This window comes from Carettochelys insculpta, chromosome 1, assembly GCF_033958435.1.
Source record: "Carettochelys insculpta isolate YL-2023 chromosome 1, ASM3395843v1, whole genome shotgun sequence".
NCBI classification, from domain to species: Eukaryota; Metazoa; Chordata; order Testudines; family Carettochelyidae; genus Carettochelys; species Carettochelys insculpta.
The window spans coordinates 17,779,182-17,800,698 of NC_134137.1; the positions used below are offsets into that span (position 1 = coordinate 17,779,182).

Genomic DNA, 21,517 nt, shown 5'->3' on the forward strand with positions numbered 1-21,517 from the left:
TATTCTTGTAGGACACAAACATTAATTTATATTTTTAATACTCTTAAACCACTGACAGAAGTTATTTGTGTAGATACAAAGAAGTAGCATGATTCTAATACCATAATTTCAAAGCAGCCATGTGGTCATTGTGTATCATCTGCAAATATGGTACAAGCAATTATGAGGACATACTTCTTATGGTATTCCTGACTAAAGAAATTTCAAATTGAATTGAGTCCACCAGTATGATTGTCAGATGTAACTTCAGTTATTCTTCTGCAATGTTAACCATAAATATCTAAAGGGTAGAAGATTTTACCTACTGAACTACACTAGAAGCAATGGAATTTCCTTCCTCATATGGCTTGCTGTACTGTAGTATGGCAGATATGCTTTCTATGCGAACCTCATGCAAGATTAATATCTGCTGAAGAAAAGGACAGATTTTTAATATGGACCCAACTGGAGGAGTATTCAATGGCATTTATGATTTTGGCAATATAAAATTGAGTTAGTAGAAATAGTGCTGTTATTCTTATTTAATATTGGAGTCTGTCTTACCTACCCTCTTCTGATTCTGACTGCATTTCAATTAGATGCATGTCTGTTTTAAAGGGGGGAAAAAAATCCCTTAATCCTGTCCTTTTTATGTCATGAAACCTTAGTTTAAGAATGACTTAAACAGAGTATTTTGCAAACATTTGGCTGTGATTGTGAAATCCAGATGTAATGTCATTAGCGTTTTTTGTTTGTTTAATATTTTTTTCCTTTGCTCCAGGCTAGTCTTTTGTTTAACCAAATCCAATGTAATCCTATCAAGAGAGTGGATCATTTGGTAATTTAGGTTGCATGGTGGTTTTAATCCAGATTCTGTCACTGGAGTGGAAGGTGTGCATTACAGCCCACCATAGTACAAAATTTTATGTGCATATGGAAATAATAAACTCTGCAGTAAGCAGCCTCCTGTCACACAATCCAGTATTGAGGATTATTTTTCTTTAGCAGTTTTTTCCTCCTTAAATCCAGATGACAAGAGAAATAATTCTCTGATCCAAGATTAAGATTATTTAAAAAAATTGTATTTTTTTAAAGTAAAGGGTGAATAACTTGCTGGTTTGAGTCTACTCAATCTCCGTTGTTTTCCAAAGTGTATTTACACTCCAGTTCATCAAAATATTTAAGCAGGTATGGAATTTTAAATATGTGAGGCATCTCTGTGACTTTTACTTGCCCCCTGAATGCCTTGAATCAGTGCCTTTGTTTAGATTCAAAGCATTAATTTCTCAAATGTGTTTTAATAAGATTGAGCCATATTTATGGCAATATTTATTAAATGGAAATATTTATTAAACTTCACTTGTCTTATTCCAGCAGATTATGTTCTAAAAGTGTAATTTTAGGGATGTGTTTCCTAGCATAATCCAGGGCAGGAGAATGTTTGTTTGTTTGTTTGACTCTAAAGCCTCCCCAAAGGTTTAGAATGTAGGAACAAATATTGCGGGTCAACTTCCAGGAAACTGCTATGGCAAAATGCAATGCACAATAGTGTGTAACAGACTGACAAGCACAAACACGTACCAGTGTAATTTGAAAATATTCCATCTATTGTGTAATAAAAGGCATCGAGAGTGTTTAAAGTGTAACAGATTTTTTTCTGATACCCAAGTAGTAGTTTAATTGGTCAAGGCATATAAAGTTACATATTTTGTATTCTATCTGGCATTTTCCACTCAGAGTTCTCTAAAATGTTCTTTCAGCTTCTCAAACTCTCCCCCATTTCCCCAATGAATGTGTTAGCAAGTGAACTACTCAGTTTAATTTGTATTACTGAAGATAGTTTCTACATATGCAAACTTGATTAAGACCCTGATAGTCTTTCATAATCAAAAGTATTTACCCTAAAAGGCTTTGACTGTTTTGATATTTAAAATGTTCACAGAGCTTAACAACTTTAATTGTTTTGTTACTAAATGGAGTAACATCATCAGTGCCTAGTGAGAAATCTTCCAAACCGTTCTTTATATAGTCCTTTCACATAGACCGTATCAGTAATTAGTTCTTAATTGGTTACTGCTGTCTTCTAATTTAAAGCTGCTTGCACCTAATCACACTCATTAGCTGTTCCTCTTCTATTATCCTTTGATCTCATAGGTTCAAATACCAGATACAAATCAATGTGCCCGTTAATTGCCTCATTTCCAGAGAACCATACTTCTAAAAATTCTCTTCCCTGCCTACATTCAGCCTGTCCTATCACCTTCACACCATTAAAGTCAAACTTGTGGCTGGTTTTACAGCCAATTGATGTTCGTGTATACGAGTGATTAGCTTTAATTTCAGACCCACTAATAATTTTCCAGGTGGGTCGTTTCTGGTCACTGACATTGTGCTAGCTAAATGAAGTCTATGCGTCAGCTCATCTAATCAGAGTTGGAGGGCTGAAGCATTTCATAACTTCATAAGAAACAGCACATGTAACCATTAGCCTTCTTGATCAGGTGATGCACACATGATTTAGTACTTTGGTCAAGTAGTTTTTAGGTGAGTCATTTTCAGGAAACATGCTTCCCCATTTTTACTACTTTAAGAACTTTTCAACTACGTTGTGCTATAATGTATGTCTACTTGTGAGTAAATTTAATAGAACAAGTAATGTAACTGCAGTGAAAGATGTAATATAGCCTTAACCTACTATATACTACGCTGCAAATCCATGAATATCTGCATCTGCAGTTGTGAATGCTTATATCCATGGCTCATTTTTGCTGATGTGGATGAGAATACAAATTTTATATCCACTCAGGGCTCTGGTAATATTTGGTGTTTATAAATAGATCATCCGGACTCATTTAAGTGGCATGTGTGAGAGAGCAACAGGGTTAACTATCAAAAACTGATTTTGAAGTAATTCCAAACACTATATATGGAAATTATAACTTTTATTATTCAACAGAATTAGTGTAATTGTTAGTTTATACAGGGGTTTTCTCAATCTTTTTTTTTTTTTTAAAGCTAAGAATGTAGGAATACAATACTGAAATATAAGTTCTTGCCCATGTTTCATCATATTTGCCCAGAAGGGCACTGGCATGCTATATGCAGGAAACCAAGTAGCTAGCGTATGTAATGAGGATTAATGATCAAATGGATTTATTTTATCCCTGTCATCAAGAGGCTTTCTAATTCATTATTGTGGGGAATTCCATTTATATTTCAAATATTCCTAACTAAAGGAGAGCATATTTCCAATTCTCCCTTTTCCCCCATTTTGAACTGATTCTGTTCTAATTCACAAAGATAGTAAATTAGTTGTGCTTCTGTTTATCCTGCCCTCCAACTTTTAAAATAGTCTTGTGCTCAGCAAGCCCTACTAATTCTAACCATTCTTTCTTTGTAGCTTCGCTACCAACATGGATTGGGTACTCCAGATCTAAGGCAAACTCTTCCGAACCTCAAAAACTTCATGGAGCATGGGCTCATGGTCAGATGGTAAGCACCTCCATTTCACCAATTAACTTAAGTAATACAAAAGTAGGGAGAACAGTGAGGCTTTGGAACCAAAAAATGAAGCTGTTGAGGTCTTTTTTTTCCTTTGCCATGTACACAAACATTTATTGTCCCAAACAAAGCTCACAATTCCTGCATATAGAAAATTACCGATCCAAGATGGAACCAGGGTCACATGAGCATGTTACGTGCCCCTACCTGCTTTGCTTAATCAGAGGGCGTGGCCAGGGCCTTCTTGCTATCTGAGGTATCCATATAAAGGCCTGCTGGGGTTGGATGAGATTCTTGAATCACCCATTGTACGAGATGACTCTCCTTAATGGGTCATCCAATACAAATCTTTGAAGCTCTACTGCAAATCTTCCTGGGGAATATCGCTCAGGAATACACTTGTTTAAGACACAAGTACGTAGTCATTATTTATAACTTCCATTATAAAGCTGATACATGCATATAAACAAGGGAATTCTATTTAGCAGTTCATAACTTTTCTATTGATACCTTACATGGTATTCTTTGAACAAGATTTCTGCTAATTGTGTAACAGTAGCTACAGTGATATTAATGGTCATATTTCTTAAATAAGTCATCACAGGTGTATTTGAAGAAAATGATTTATGAATCAGCTAACGAGAGAGAATATTTGCTATGCTTTGTAAAGGGGGGCAATGAGAATGCAGTAAAACAAGATGATATATGGGGTAGGTTGTGCAACAATGTAAGTATCTTGCTTCAGTGCGGAGTGTTGATGCGCGTGTAGATGCAGGTTTAGGAGGTGCAGAAGGAGCACTTAATATAAATTGAGAGAGCTGATGAGAATTTTCTGCACTAATATACCAAATAAACTAAAAAGAAAAATATGTATGATCATGTTTAGACAAGCCATGAAGTAAGGGCTGTATGAGGGAGGAAAAGAGAGGTAGAAAGAGAGTGACAACTTCATGCTGTCAAAATGGGGAAGTGTAGGTGGATACTGGGGAAGACTAGAGCTGATAGACATGCAGTTATCCTTCTTGTTTTCCTTAATTGACCAGAGTATTGTATTTTGTTAAATCATTTAATCAGTAAAGGACCCTGATTAGTGTGACTGTAATTTAGTTAGGGGTCAAAAGAGAATGTTCGCAATAAAAAAATTAAGGAATAGAGAAGTTCATAGTAAACCTCAGACATGGGAATAAGCATCTGGCTTAATAACAAGATGCCCTGTGGCACCTTTATAGACTAACAGATATTTTGGAGCATAAGCTTTCGTGGGCAAAGACCCGCTTCATCAGATGCGTGATCAAAACCCTTGCTATGGTGGCACTAAATGTACGGACAATTGAAAACCTATTTTGTCATCTCTGGTCCAAATGAATCTCTGTTGTTGTTCTTCGAGTGTCCCCGTGGGTGCTCCACATTAGGTGTCGGGCTTGCCCGTCGCTGCATATTGGAGCTTCCAAGCAGTTTCTGCCGGACCGCACATGCGCCGGTGCACGCCGCTCCCTTGCGCGCTCCTGGCCACGTGCGCGATCCGGTCCCCGCCAGTTCCTCTTAACTGCCGTCAGCTGCAGACGGAATCCAACTAGGCTACGGCCAAGTTAGCGTATTCAGTGGTTTTAATTGTTTTTCTTTAAAGTTTTCAAGTTCTTAGTCTATTGTTCAGTTAGACAGTTGTTGTTTTCAAAAAAAAAAAAAACAGGAAACAACAAGCGGGACGGCATTCAGTCCAGTCCTAGTAACAAGCGGAGCACCGGAGGCCAGGAGCCTAGGGCCGTTAGCCCTCCTGCCGTGGCAGGCTATCGGAGAGGGGGAAAACAGCACAGAGAAGGTGCTAAGTACCCCATTAACAACTAAAAGACTCACCAACAATGTCCTCTTCAGGATTCAAGAAATGTGAGTCTTGCCGAGAGGCAATGCCAGCGTCTGATGGGCACAGTCACTGCATAAGGTGCCTTGGGGAGTCCCATGTCACGCAGAAATGCTCCTTCTGTGCAAAATTAACAGCCAGAGCAAGGAAGGACAGGGAGATGTGGCTTAAAATGCTGCTCTTCGACAAGGCCCTCCAGCCAGACATGCCAGAGCGGCCGCAGCAGGAGGGACCCTCCGGGGCCCATAAAAGGAAAGCTGCCTCCCTCACCCCATCGGCGCAAAAACGGAGGAAAGTCTCCCCAGCCCGATCCCTCCTGGCAGCAACAGCGAGCGGGACGGGAGGAGCGCACAGCCCCCAGCCGCAGCAACAGCTGATCGGCGGCGGCACGGAAAGCCACGTGGAGGCGGCTGAGCCTCCGATAATCAAACAGCCACCCCGCACCGCAGGCAGGGCGGCAGCTAAACAAGCGCCGGTACCGGCGGCACCGCAGGCAGCGACACCGACCCCCGGGGAACCGGCGGTGCAGAGCACGCAGGCATGCAGCCTGCAGGCACCGGAGGACACCGCCCGTGCGGCACCGCCCATAAGCGTGCCGAGCACGGCGCGGACAGGGCCAAGATCCCCTACACATCAGGGGGCGAAGCTATGCCCTCAAGGGAGGGGGAAGGCTGCACACAAAACAAGGCACCTCAGCCCCTCTCCAGACAGGGCTGCAGAGTTGCTTTCTCTCAGCCCTCCGCTCATGCTGCAGACTCCAACTAGAAGGCAGGGGTCCCCCCTAGCCTACCCGGAGCCCCTGTCTCCATTTTTACAACCAGCCTCGCCCTGGCTGGGACCACCTTCACCCTTCCTGGGGTTTGAGCCGCTGGAGTACTATCACAAATCGCTCTCTCCAGTGTCCCAGGTCTCTCGACGATCTCGCTCCCCCAGACGCAGAGGGTAGGCACCAAGGGAGTGGTCCAGGTCACCTTCCCAAGAACAGTGCCCATGCTGCCATGGTCGCCCCTATCACGCGGGGCATAGACACCACCGGCAGTCTACTAGGGAAAGATCCCCACAGACGGTCCCATATACCCGAGGGCAATCGCGAACAGGGACAGAGACTCGAGTATCTCAGGGGGAACTGGTTATGGAACCCCGAGAGTTTCCCTTACAAGCTTCCAGCGAGCGGATATACCATCACCAACAGGAACCGGAAGGGTCCAGAGAGGCGTATCCTAGTGGTTCCTCGCTCTCCTCCCCGGACGAGGCTACGGCCCCAGGGGACGTCCATCCTCTGGACGATCTCAAACAGTTTCAAGAGCTGTTTAAGAGGGTGGCCTTCACGCAAGGCATCCAGACAGCAGAGGTGCAAGAGAAACACCATAAGCTCCTCAAAAATCTGAGACCTCCGGCCTCCTCCAAAATAGCAATACCGCTTGATGAAGCAATCTTGGAGTCCGCCACTATGATATGGCAGACCCCTGCGACTATTCCACCTGTCCACAAGAGAGCGGATAAGAAATACTTCATGCCGGCGAAGGGCATGGAGTTCTTGTTCAGCCACCCACAACCAAATTCCTTGGTGGTGGAGTCATCGCAACAAAGATCAAAGACATCTCAATTCAAGACAGGGGGAACAGACCAAGATGCCAAGAAGCTAGAGCTGTTTGGCAGAAAGGTCTACTCCTCCTCCACCCTACTGTTGCGAATGGCAAATTACGCAGCGCATTTAGCAAACCATAATTTCGACAACTACACTAGGTTAACCTCCCTCATGGACTCGCTTCCAGAGGACAAGAAACCGGTGCTCAAGGCCATCGTGCAAGAAGGCTACGCGGCCTCGAGGACGGGAGTTCAGATCGCCCTGGATGTTGCGGACACAGCAGCACGCTCCACAGCTACGGCAGTGGTGATGCGAAGGGAGTCCTGGCTCCAGACTTCGGGTATACCGAGGGATCTGCAGGCAAAGATAGTCGATCTTCCCTTCGACTCGCAGAAGCTGTTTGCTGAATCAACTGACTCGGTCCTTCATTCCAGTAAAGACTCAAGAGCCACACTTAGGACCCTGGGGATTTACACCCCTCCACACACAAGTAGTACTACCCTCAACAAAGACGGTACCACTACCAGCAACAGCGTCCCCAGTACCACAGGGGTTATGAGCAAGGGCGACATCAACAGCACCAGCAGTACAGAACTCCCAGGCAACGTTCCCAACAGAGCCGTGCGTCCTCGGGGCAGGGCCAAAGGCCACAAGTTTGACACACAGATCCAGGGCTGCGCCGTCACTACCATCGCACAAGGTCATCCGAAGCGGTTATTCCACCATCGCCTCTGACCATTCTACAACCAGTGGCAAAGGACCACCACAGACAAATGGGTGCTGGAGATCATAGCCACGGGGTATGCCATCCCCTTCCAGTCGCTCCCACCGCCATGACCTCCTCCCAGGCCCCACCTCCAGGAGGCCTCCCACGTAGAGAGGCTCAAGCAGGAGGTAGTCCATCTCATGCTCATAGGGGCAGTGGAAAGAGTGCCGGAGCAACTGCAAGGGAGAGGGTTCTACTCGAGGTACTTTCTCACGGAGAAAAGACAGGAGGCTGGAGGCCCATCTTAGATCTTCGAGACCTCAACTGCTACCTGCGCAAGCAACACTTTCGGATGATCACAATCGCCTCCATCCTTACGGCACTGGACGATGGAGATTGATTCGCAGCCCTCGACTTACAAGACGTGTATTTTCACATAACTATCCATCCGGCTCACCGACGATTCCTCCGGTTTATGGTAGGCAAAGAACATTTTCAATACAAGGTCCTACCGTTTGGCCTCTCCTCGGCCCCCAGAGTCTTCACCAAGACCTTGGCAGTGGTGTCAGCCTACCTGCACAGACAGGGGGTATTTATATTCCCGTATCTGGATGACTGCCTACTCAAAGGGGCCTCGAAGGAGGAGGTACTACGCATGATACGCATCACAGTAGGCACGTTCTCTTCGCTCGGCCTGGTTATCAATCTGACAAAATCAAAGATAGACCACACACAGGACATAGAGTTCATAGGGGCACGCATAAATTCTATTACAGCGAGAGTGTATCTACCAGAGACTCGCTTTCGGGCCATCGGCTCCCTCATGCAAGTCATCACCTTCAGCCCTATGGTGCCGGTTCTGATGTGCTTACAGCTGCTGGGCCACATGGCAGCAGCGACGTTCGTAGTACAGAACGCCAGGTTACACATGCGCAGCATGCAGCACTGGCTGGCAAGCGTATACAAACCGGCAGTACACACCGTTCACAGGGTGGTGTCGCCCACAACAGAGCTGCGCAAATCCCTGCAATGGTGGGTAAACCCCAAGAACTTGCTAACAGAGGTACCCTTCCACCAACCACAAATATCGGTTTTTCTTACTACAGATGCCTCCCTCATAGGGTGGGGAGCACACATGGGCGAAGAGGTGACGCCAGGGCTGTGGTCCTCCATGGAGCAGTCACTGCACATAAATATACTGGAGCTCAGAGCAGTGTTCAACGCCTGTAGACACTTTCGAGACCATATACAAGGCAAAGTCATCGGGATCAGTACAGACAATACCTCCACCATGTTTTATATAAATCGGCAAGGAGAAGCTCGGTCCCGTGCCTTATGTGCGGAAGCAGTCCGGTTGTGGAACTGGTGCATCGCCAACAATATAACCTTGAAAGCCTCGTACTTACCAGGCACTCACAATGTGAAGGCAGACCAGCTGAGCAGGCGTTTTGCACTCGCACGAGTGGCAGATCCGTCCCGATCTGCTACGACCGCTTTTTCACGCATGGGGCTTTCTCCAGATAGACCTGTTTGCCACTCAACACAACAAGAAGTGCCCACGATCCTGCTCCAGGGCAGGACTGGGACGGGGGTCCCTGGGGGACGCATTCGCGATCTCCTGGAGGGGCCCCCTGCTTTACGCTTTTCCTCCCACAGTGCTGATCCACAAAGTCTTGCAGAAAGCCAGGAGGGACGGAGCCCGAATGATCCTGATAGTCCCAACGTGGGATCGACAACAATGGTTCCCCCTACTCCTGTGCATGTCGGACTGTCCACCGATGCCCCTTCCGGTGGTGCCGGATCTGCTCACGCAAGCCCAGGGGTCCATAGTGCATCTGCACCCCCAAGGCCTGCGACTACAAGCGAGGTTAATCCATGGCTCAGCTACCTAGAGAGCACATGTATGGAGGAAGTGCAACAAGTCCTAGAAAGTAGCAGGGGAGGGCTTCCACCAGGAAGACCTACAAGCAGAAATGGACTCACTTCACGGCTTGGTGTTCTACCAAACAGCTAGCCCCCCTTTCGGTGCCTATACCTGTAATATTAGAGTATCTACTGGACCTCAAGAGAGGAGGACTCTCACTATCCTCATTAAAGGTCCACCTTGCCGCCATTTTGGCATTCAGACACGAAGAGGAAGGGCACACGGTGTTTGCCCATCCCATGGTTACCAGGTTCCTCAAAGGGTTGGTAAACCTATACCCCCCTCGGAAGCCGCTTCCACCTTTGTGGAACTTGGACCTGGTGCTTAATGCGCTAATGGGACCACCATTCGAGCCTTTGGCCACGGTTTCCCTCCGCCTCCTTACAATAAAGACGACCTTTCTTCTCTCAATCACGTCGGCTCGCAGGGTGAGCGAGCTTGCGGCAGTTATGGCAACACCATCCTGCACTGTTTTTTCCAAGGAGGCAGTAACCATACGGCTGCATCCAGCCTTTGTTCCTAAAGTTTCTTCTGAGTTTCATATAACGAACCTATTGTTTTACCCTTGTTTTATCCAAAGCCTCATAACTCTAACAAAGAGGCGCGCCTACACCTCCTGGACGTGAGGAGGGCGCTAGCCTTCTATATAGACAGGATCAAGTCCTTCCGGAAAACGGATAGACTCCTAGTCTCTCTCGCTCCCAAATCGAAAGGAGAAGGTCTCTCTTCACAGAGAATCTCGAAGCACATTGTATCCTGCATAAAAATGTGCTACGAACTCAAAAACACTCCTTTACTGGCCACGCCCAGGGCTCATTTCACTAGGGGGGTGGCGGCATCAACGGTGTTGCGCTAAAAGACATTTGCAGAGCGGCGACCTGGTCCTCCTATGACACCTTCGCCAAACATTACGCCCTTCACAGGGTATTCCAAGAGGATACCCGTCTCTCGACAGCGGCCCTGTCGGGGACAAGCTGCACATAATCCGATTACCCACCTCCTATCTTGGGTTACTGCTGGGTAGTCACCTAATGTGGAGCACCCACGGGGACACTCGAAGAAGAAAGAAAGGTTACTCACCGTAGTAACAGTGGTTCTTTGAGACGTGTCCCCGTGGGTACTCCACTACCTGCCCATCCTCCCCACTTTGGATCTCTGTTTAGTGTTTTGCAGGAGCATCCGAGGCGGTTGGTCAAGGAACTGGCAGGGACCGGATCGCGCACGTGGCCAGGAGCGCGCAAGGGAGCGGCGCGCACCTGCGCATGCGCAGTCCGGCAGAAACTGCTTGGAAGATCCGATCTGCGGCGCCAGGCGAGACCGACACCTAATGTGGAGCACCCACGGGGACACATCTCAAAGAACCACCATTACTACGGTGAGTAACCTTTCTTTACTCTACTGATCTCAGCAGTGTTATCAGCCATGAAATTGTCTCACAGCTTAAAGCTTTTTCCCTTTTGCTATTGCTGACCTCCTAGCCAAACACAGAAAGGAGGAAAACATCTTGGCTACATCTACACTAGAGACTTGTTGACAAAACAGGCATTTTATTGACAACTGATGGAGCATCCATATTACAAATACATTCTGGCAACAGTTAAGTGCCAGAATGCAGCACGTGTGTCAGCAGCATTCTGCTAGTCCCTTACAAGGCAGAATGCCTTTCTCGACTGAATCCATTGACAGAAATCCAGCGTGGACACTCTGGGGAGCCCTCTGTCGATAGACAGGGCATCCAGGACACCAAGCAGTCCTGTCTGCTGTACTTCCAGTTGACTGTTTTTGTTGAGAGAGCAGCCAGGCAGTCTGGCCACTCTTTGTCGACACAGCGGATTGACGAAGCACTCCACTTTCATGTGTGGCCACAATCTGACAGGAGTTTTGTCCAGAAGATATCTTCCAACAGTAACTTCTGTTGACAGATCATTGTAGTGTAGACATAGCCCTTGGGTATTTGTATAGCATGTATCTGGTCTAACAGTACTACCATGATCCACAGTTGTCTGCCACTGGGCACTCTACATATTTGGAAAGAGTGGTCTGGCATAAGGTTTGAATCCATTGAGCAGTAATGTAGAGAGGTTCAAAATTTTTCAATCTTGATTTAAGCAGGGATGATGTGATTGTGTTTAGGACTGTTTTATTAAACAGAAGTAAATGTACTCTTATAGACACAGTAATAGATACCATTTCCACCCTTTTTATACATGGTAGGTTTTTGAAGTACTAGTGATGAAAGCCTTTGTTATCCTTTAGAGACATTGTCATTACACAGACAGGTATTTCCTCAGGGTGATGGCAGTTCTTAGTAAGACAAAACACATTTTTTGGATAGGTGATATTTCAAAACATGTATGCGTATTAACCCTGGTTCTCTGGGGGTATCAGATTAGCCCAGTAAATATCTATGCCTCATTTCCTTCTCACCTCTAAGACTTGCATGCATGGTCATTCATTTTTGGGGTCAGTGATTCTAAACAATACTTCTTAGTAACTTCCTTGTAAAATAAATGGAAATGGGCCTTTTCAGGAAGTATAATTCAAGGGAGAAATTATGGACTCAATTTTTGAAGTCTGATGCTTGCAGTTGAGCACTTACTCACGTGAAGGCAAATACCCAGTGTGTGTGTTTGGAAAATACTTGTCTTCCTATATAAATGTGTGTATATACACATACCACACCAGCTGGTAAAATGAAAATTGGCAGTTTATTCCTGGTAAGTCACTCGATTAAACTGGGCTGACGTATCTCTGTGCAACAGGCATAAGGTAATTGCCAAGGCTTTTCCAGGTGCCTCTCAACTCTCCACATGAGACTGGGAACAGATGAGCTACCAATTTGTTTGCACTTTTATTTCCCCTCCTCTTTCTTTCGGTCCTGTGTCATCTTCACTTGCTGTTCTTCAATGTTTACAAATATGTGCATAAGTCTGAGTGAATTTTAGTTTTTCATCTGTACCACACTTATCCTGGGAAACTTTTCAGCAATCATTGTGATTTTTCCAGTTCCTCTTAACAGGATCATTGTTCAAGTATATTCTTTTGTCTGAATTTATACAACTGAGCTTTACTGCAGGTGTTGCGGTTTGAGAGCTCGAGCTTCTTCCCCAGAAGTGGGCCTTTTGCACAAGGGCTCCTCACCTAGTAAATAATATTGTGAGTCTTTGAGGTGCTGCAGGACTGCTTTGTTTTGCCCCAGATGGCAAAGCTTCAACTTGCTGCCATGGGTTCCAGCTAGTCCAATGCCAACCCTGTATGGTAGATCCCCCTAAAACCTGCTCACAGCCCCTCCTCCTCCAGGGGCCTCCAGAGCCTTGTTTGAGAACTGCTGCTGTTTCCTGTTTTGTCTTTCTTCCCGCTGCTTTTTTGTGAGCTTCAACTACTTTGCAGACAGCTTCAGTTACATCCACACCTAATTTTATGGGCTTTCCTGCTGCTCCTGTTAATCATGGCTGTGGTGTAAACTTTCTCAGTACTGCTTGATTAGGCAGTGTGCACACCATTACCAACCTCACTGAATTGTCTGGATGCAGTAGAAATGTTAGGATAGTTGAAATGACAATGAAATAATTCACAGAATCAATGGACTGGAAGGAACCTTGAGATGTCAAAGTCCAGTCCCCAGCACCCACTGTAGGAGCAGGCACTATCTAGACCACTTTGATCTTGGCTGTCACTCGATAACGAGTAACATGTCTTCATGTCACCCTCCTATCTGTGAGTCCATTGATGATTCATCAGACTGATTCTGGAGCCACAGGTCTTATAACAGAAGGAATAAACGTTTTATCTAACCTGCTCTTAATCTCCAATGATAGAAATTCCACTACCTCCCTAGGCAGCTTAGTTGATTGTTTAATCACCCTGAGAGGAAGTTTTTCCTAATGCCCAACCTAAACCTCCCCTGCTGCAATTTAAGCCCATTGTTCCTTGTCCTGTCATCTGAAGTTAAGGGAAAACTCTTCTCTCTCTCCATTGTAACAGTCCTTTAGATGCTTGAAAGCTGTTATGTCCCCTCAGACTTCTCTTTTTCCAGACTAAGCAAACCCATTTCTTTTAATCTTCCCTCATAGGTCACATTTTCTAGACCTTTAATAATTTTTGTTGCTCTTCTCTGGAGTGTCTCTAATTAAGCCCGTATTTTACCTAAAATGTGGTGCCCAGATACAGTATTCTAGTTGAGGCCTGATCCAAGTGAATTACTTTTCACGTCTATCGAACATTCTGTTAGCTCATATTTAGCTTGTGGTCCCCTATGACCCCCAGATCCCGTTCTGCAATACTCCTACCCAGGCAGTCATTTCCGTTTTTCTATGCATGCATCTGATTGTTCCTAAGTGGAGTTCTTTGCATTTGTCCTTATTGATTTTCATCCTATTCACCTCAGACCAGTTAATCCAGATCAGTCTGAATTATAATCCCATTCTCCAAAGCATTTGCAACCCCCTCCCTGCTTGGTATCATCCACAAGCTTTATAAGTATATTTTCTGTGCTCTTATCTAAATCACTGAAGATACTGAGCAGAACCAGTCCCAAAACTGATCTCTGCAGAACCCCACTTGTTCTGCTTTTCCAGCATAACTGAGCCATGGATAACTACTCTCTGAGAATGGTTATACAACAAGTTGTTCACCCACTTTATATTAGCCCTATCTATGTTGTTTCCTAAGTTTATTAATGAAAAGGTTATGCAAGACTGTATCAACACAGATAGTGCTTCCCCATTATCCTCAAGGCTGCTTATCCTGTCAAAGAAAGCAGTCAGGATGGTTCACTGAGTTGTTCAATACAAATCTGTGCTGACTATTACTTATCACCTTCTTATCTAGAGAATTACAAATGGATTAAGTGTTTGCTCCATTATCTTTCCTGGTACAGACATTAAGCTGACTGCTCTGTCGTTTCTTGGGTTGTCCTTATTTCCCTTTTTATAAATAGATACTGGATTTGGCCTTTTCCAGTTTTCTACAGTTTCTCGGGTCTTCCATGACTTTCTAAAGATAATGCAGTTTGAACTTCTTTAGTGCAGCACCCTCTAGACCTGACAGTCGCCCAATGAGAGTTTTTGACGAATCGTGCAAGGTCAGTATTGTCTAGCAGCATTAAACTTCCACTGATCACTGGGCTCTTAGAAGCCATTTAGGGATGAATTAAAGCTGAATAACAGCATGGAACACTGAGGCAGGACTGGTGGCTGTAAACAAGCTTCATGGGACCATGGGAAACTTGGCTACCCCCATGGTAAGTGGGTATCCAGCTAACTAAATCATGCCAGATTACAGATGTTGCTGAACAAGAGACCACTGGATGAGAGAGGTTTAACCTTTAGCTAATGGCTCAAATGTCTCCTCAGTCAGCTCCTTGAGTATTATAAGATGTATTTCATTAGGCCCTGTTGACCTGATGTCTAATTTTTAACTTGTCTTACTTTAACTTCTGAACCAACCTCATTTTCACCTTCATTCACTGTCAGGAGTCCAGTCATCACCAACCCAGACTCGCAGCAAGTATGTGTCCTATTTGTATCTCAACTTTAGTTCAAATGTGTACATTTTTAATATATAAGGAAACACCACCTCCCTATTTTTCACTTCTAGTCCTTGAGCAAGTTGTATCCCCATATAGCTATATTCCAGTCATGCATATTATTCCATGTCTCTGTGGTGCCATAATTTTCCATAGTTTGTTTACTAGTTTTTAAAGTTTTTCCTGCTTATTCCCCATACTTTCCACATTAAGTGTATAGACAACTAAGATACTGATTGATGTTTATCTTGAGAAATGAAGTTGCTTAGTTTAGATTTGAAAAATAACCTGCTACCGCTTCCCCCCCAAAAAAAAAACAAAACAAAAAACAAACAAAAAACAAACCTAGGCTGTATATGAACCTCCGTATTTCAGATTCAAATGCAAATTAGTTTGACAGTTTAATTTTCCTATTTTTTTTTTTTTACTGCTGGATTTCTCTGCCTGATTGGACTTATATTGTTTTGATTTCCTGAGCACAGCACTTTTCAATGATACCAATATGGGAGGGGTTGCAAGTGCTTTGGAAGACTGGATTATAATTCAAGTTGATCTGCATAAATTCAGCAAGGACAAGGGCAAAGTACACCTCTTAGGAAGGAACAATAATTTATACACCTACAAAATGGGAATTCATTGAGGAAGAACTGCAGAAAGTGTCCTGGCAGTAAAGCTAAATGGAAGTCTGCAGTGTAACTTTGTTTTGTTTTTTAAATTGTCATTCTGGGATGTATTAACAAGAATGTTGTAAGTGAGACACGAGAAGTACTTTTTCATTTACTCCATGCTAATAACACCTCATCTCAATTGTTGTATCCACTTCTAAGTGCCACATTTTAGGAAAGATGTGGACCAATTGCAAAAAGTCCAAAGAAGAGCAAGAGAAATTATTAGAGGTGTAGAAAACTTAACCTTATAAGGAATGTTGGGGCAGAAAGGACAGTGGGGGATGTAGCAGTTTTCAAGTATATCTTTAAAAATTGTTCTTAGAACTCTGTAGCGTAGACAGCTTCAGAGGTTGTCAACAATTATTTCCCTACAGAACACGTCCACACCTAATATAGGCTCCCCCATCAATGCTCTCTGTCAACAGAGATCGTCCACACATCCTGACTGCTCTGCCAACAGAGTGGGCTCCGATGACCAGAAGTCAGGGTTGCATGGACTCCAAGCCCTTCCTGGAGCAACAGCCCAGCCTACCCTGCACCACATTCCCTGCCTGTGCTAAGGCTTACATGCCTCTTGGAGGGATAGCAAATTTTGTGCAGGGCTCCCTGGCTTACTGAGATAGACTTAGGACTTTCCAGTTATCTATGCTGCCAGAGTAGCCCCTGGGCTTGCATTGGCCATACCCATGGGTGCTGCAGCTTCTGCAGCATGTCATCTCTATCTATCTTTTCTGGGGGAAGAGGAGAAATGAGCCTGACCCCTCCCATGAGGAGGGTGCCATCATTGCTGCTGCCTTGGGGGCATGGGTGCCATGGCAACGAGTAATCGGGCATGTCTGGCACTACATCACTAGCTCAGACTAGTGGGACCAGCTGGTAGTGGGCAGGTGGGACGACCAGCATTGGCTCCAGAATTTCTGCATGCAGAAGGACACCTTTTTGGAGCTATGTGCCTGGCTTGCCCCCACCCTTTTCAGGAAGAACACCCACTTCTGGCTCGCCATCCCCCTGGGGAAGAGGGTAGCCATTGCCCTCTGGAAGCTGGTTACCCCCGTGTTAGCCCATGGCCAGGCAATGAGTGGTCTGTGTGCCTTATCACATCCGAGTCTTCAACTTCTAGGACAGACTGTCCCTTCGCAGTGGGCAGCCAGAATGGATGACGGATGCCCCAGAGATCCACCCGAATCTTTAACTGCTAGGACAGGCAGTCCCTTTGCAGCAGGCAGCCAGTGTAGCTGACGGGTGCCCCAAATGTTGGTGCAGAGAGCTTATTCTACCTGAGTCTTTAACTGCTAGGACAGACTGTCCCTTCGCAGTGGGCAGCCATAGAGGCTGACAGGTGCCCCAGAAGTCTGTCCTGTGGAGACGACATGACTCAGTGCTCGGCTTTTACTGCACCTTACCACTGACCAGGCTGATATAGCCAAACGGCTGAGTTCTCTGTTTTGTGTTCGGCCAAGTTACAGTAACTGAAAGGAGTCAGGCTGAAAGCTTAAATGGTTGCTATTTATTAAAAGCAAAACCAAAAATCTTAATGGTTACAAGGTTATTTCTCTATCTTCTTAACTACTAGTAGGATGATACATATGACATGCCAATTAGATTACAAGTGAAAAGTTACCCATTTGAGGGCCAGACGCCTCAGCCTAAAGAGCTCTTACTATTAAATGTGCACAAAATACATTGCAGGTATAATTCTCACCCCTGCGTCCTTTGACTCCTGGCGTAGCCAATGTCGTTCACTGAATCTCTTGGGAAGAACAATGCGAGGAGGGCATCCCCTGGGTCCTCGGGAAGCAAAGACCTTACCCGACCAGCAGGTAGAGGAAATTGGAGCTCAGTTAGAGTGGTCTGCTGGGCCCCCTTTATATCACTTGGGTCACGCACATTCTTCCTTATCTAAAGGTACCAATTATGTTAGTCTGTCTTTGTGACGCCAGTTCTTACAAGGCAGTTGCAATTTAATTTACACTTGCAAGATAGAGAGAACTAAATTATTAAAACAGGACATTCTTTTCATATGGGTGGGAGATTCCTCTTCTGGGATGAAGTGTGGGCATATCAATTATCAGTACCAGCCAAGGGCAGTATGAGGCCCTGTGCTCAACAGCTAGCCTGTTAGCCCCCTTGTCTGTATTCTTCAGTCCAGGGTCATGCTGAGACAGCCCATCTGTGTTTTGAAGCATCAAAAGACTGGGCTTGAGATAAGCGCATCTCTGCTTTCAAACATTCTAAGACTGTGCTGTTTCTTTGTGCTCAGAGGCACCAAAAAGGGACAGATGGAGTAGAGCAGGGGGATTCTGTGTGGCTATGCCCCAACAGCTGCCAATCTGTTGGGAACCAGTTCAGTGTGGGGAGATCCACTGTCATCACCATTCTCATGTAGGTAAGACTCTCCCAGGCTGCTTCGGGGCCATCGATGAGACCTACATTCCCGTCCGTGCCTCAGACCACAGTGCAGCATATTTCATCGATAGGAAGTGGTACCATTCAATCATGCTGCAGGCCCTGGTGGACCACAGTTGGCACTTCATCGACATGCACGACAGGTGGGCCAGCCAGGCACACGATGTGAAGATGTTCTGGAACTCCAACCTCTTCTGGAGGATGGAGGAGGGCACCTTCATCCACTGCCGGGAGCTGGCCCTTGGGGATGTGAACATGCTTCTCTGCATGGTGAAGAACACTGCCTACCCTCTAATGCCCTGGCTCATGCAACTTTATACCAGCACCTGGCCTCCAACCAGGAACTCTTTAACATGCATCTCAGCCAGTTCCATTTGCTTGTGGATCATGCCTTAGGCCATCTGAAGGCCCGATCCCATTGTTTACTCATGCGTCTGGATGTGAGGGAGGGCAATGTACCCAGACTTGTGAGGGCCTACTGTGCCCTCCACAATCTCCTGGAGGGGAATGAGGAGGCCTTGCTCCCACCAGGGGGTCTCACCACCTACCTGCAGGCCATGCCTATGAGGAGCCTGGCACAGCCCACATTTGTGAGGCCCACTGAGATGGACTGTGAATCTTGGAGGCTCTGCAGGAGCAATACTCCCAGGGACCCCAATAACCCTCTCCCCACCCCCAAGACACATTCTCTGTGGGAGTTTCAGACCTACGGCCCTACCCGTCCCCACCTTGGCCCTTCCCCAGTAACTAGAGACACAGGGTTTGTGAACAAATACATCTTTACTTTTAACAGATGAACATGTGCAAATAAACAAAAATAACTGTTTACAAAGTGCAGTGGTGCCAAACTATGGACAGTGTGGCTGGGGCTTGGAACGGGTGGCTCTCCCATTCACTCCTCCACTCCCAGATGCACGCAGCTCAAAGCACTGTCCATGGATGTGGATACTGCCTGTGTCCTGCAGGCATGCCTGCAAGTGGAGGGCTGCGGTCCCTGGGGGTGTCTGGGATTGGGCCCTTGCCCATGTGGCTGTCCCACCCTTAGCTGCGTCAGGGGCAGGCAGTCTCCCCCTGCTGCCCCCTGGGGCTCTATCAGCCTCCCAAGGGGCTGGCAGCGGACGGGTGCCCATGTCCTGCAGCTAATGGTTGGACTGGGTGGACCACGATGCCTTGAGCCCATGTGCAGGTGCTGGGTTCGCAGGGTGGGATTCCACCTGAGCTGGCCCAGTGGTGACTGCGGCATGGCCCACCCTTGCCCACTGCCTGGGGTGTGTGCCCCATGGGGTATTCACCAGCAGACACCTCAAAAAGGTCCTGCAAGGCCCTGGGAGTGCCCTGTCTGGAGGAGAGGCTGATTCCATGCTGATGACCAAGGTTCCGTTGCTGTCCAGGGATGCAGTGTCGCCCTCGTCCTTGGGCTTCTGCTCCCCCAGGTGGGACTCCAGCTCAGTGCAGGGGGCTTCCTGGGATGTGTCCAGGAAGCTTGTGCAGTGGGAGGTGTTCTCCATCCGAAGGAACCTGTGTATAGGGACAGCTGGGCCGTCATGCCCCTGAGCAGCAGACTTCATCCTGAGTCTGGGTATAATCCTGCTGGAGCTCTTTGATTTTTTTGGCCTCGACCTGCTCCGTGGTCTGGGCAGGGGGTCCTTGCTCTGACAGACCTGTTGCAACCCCACTGTAACCTGGGGCATTCCTCCTCTTTGCAGCCGGCTCCAGCAGGGCTGTCTCCTCAGCCCAGAGGCTGATCAGGTTTCGGACCTCTGGGTCTGTCCAAGTCAGGGCACGCTTCCTTCTGGGCAGCGGTACATCCTGGGGCTTCTCTCCCTGCTCCTTGGTGGGACAGGCACCTGCCATTGCTGTGGAGTGGCTGCAGGGAGTGGCTGTGAGCAGATTGCAGGCACACATGCAGGCTGGGCTGCTTGCACGCTTCCTGCTTTCTGATATTGGGTTTCCAAAGCTCCTGTACCTTAAGTCTTGCTGGAGGAGCAGAGCACGCAGCTCTGCTTGCGGTGCACTGAATGTCTCCCTACTCCAGATGGCCAGCGCCATGGATGACTTCTCTGTCAACTGAAGAGCACTTACGCTATTTTTTGTCAACAGAATCTCTCGACAGAGGCGCTGTGCCTCGCATCCTCAAGACAGAATTCTACCAGGAAATTGGTTACGTTCTGTCACCAGATTTTGTTGACAGAAGTCCTCTTCTGTCGATGAAACTTTGTAGTGTAGGTGCAGTTTGAGTTTAGAAAAAGCAGCAAGGGGCTTAAATTGCAGCAAGAGTGGTTTATGTTGGACATTAGGAAAAACATTGTCAGAGTGGTTAATCCACTGTAATAAATTGTATAGGCAGGTTATAGAATCTTCATAGTTGATGATTAAGAGCAAGTTAGACAGACACCTGTCGGGAATGGTCTACATAATGCTTAGTCCTGCGATGAGTACAGGGGATTAAACTAGACAACCTTTCCAAAGTGCCTTCCAAATCCTATGATTTTGTGGTACATATGTGTTTTCACATATCAGCGCAAGTGATTTGTTGCTTCAAGATCTTGTCTCCAAACACTCTTGCTCCTCCTCAGCATTTCTTTTGACAGCTGTATTTGTGTAACTATTTCCCTGCAAAATATATTGCGAGGGTTTGACCCCTTCATGAATCTAGTAATAGATGAGTGTGTGGAGATGGCACAAGGTGGACAACAGAACAATATAGGGATGGTGGTAATACGAGGAAACAGCATCATCATGTTAAAAGCCTTGGAACGAGTATAGCTTAACCAGTGACCTCTTGCCTAGTGCTGTGAGAAACCTTTTTGTAACTCCCCCTCTGAGCTCATGAGGATTCTTCAGGAACTGTACCTTCAGTGTGTAAACTTATTTGTGTTAAATGCATTTTGTAATGGTTAATTGTAACATGAGTAAATTTAACTTCCTCACAAAAAAAAATTCTTGTGCTACATGCAAATAACATCAAGATACATTTCTCAGTTCGGGGCACACTGTTGCAGCTCTGAGTAGCAAGACTTGCCATTCTGATACAAAGGCTGGATGTGGCATCTTGTTGAAAGAAGAGGCAAATTTTGTCAATTATTTTATCCCACTCATTTTCTTGAATATTTTTCTTCCCTTAGAGAATGATTGACCCTGTTCTGCAAATATTTTAGTCTTGGAGCTGTAATGGCTTTCAGAAAAGCAGCTCATTTTAAGCAAAGCTTTTTGCTGTCATAGAGGTCTTTGCAATCATACTCGCATTTTAAAGGTCCTATTCTCCATCAGTGTGCCTTTTGCTTCAGCTTCTAAAGGTTATTGGCACTTTTTAGTGTTTAAACTTTAAAATTTGGGGCCGGCACACTTGCTTATATTCCT

The 21,517-nt window shown here is 46.0% G+C and overlaps 1 protein-coding gene across 1 annotated transcript in view; it reads left to right on the forward strand.

Annotated features, from left to right (window-relative positions):
- Positions 1 to 21,517, forward strand: part of UVRAG (UV radiation resistance associated) — a 157,109-nt gene that overhangs the window by 117,341 nt on the left and 18,251 nt on the right. Inside the window, exon 14 of the mRNA XM_074981318.1 lies at positions 3,380 to 3,471. Coding sequence (XP_074837419.1) covers positions 3,380 to 3,471 — 92 coding nt within the window. The remainder of the gene's footprint in view (positions 1 to 3,379; positions 3,472 to 21,517) is intronic.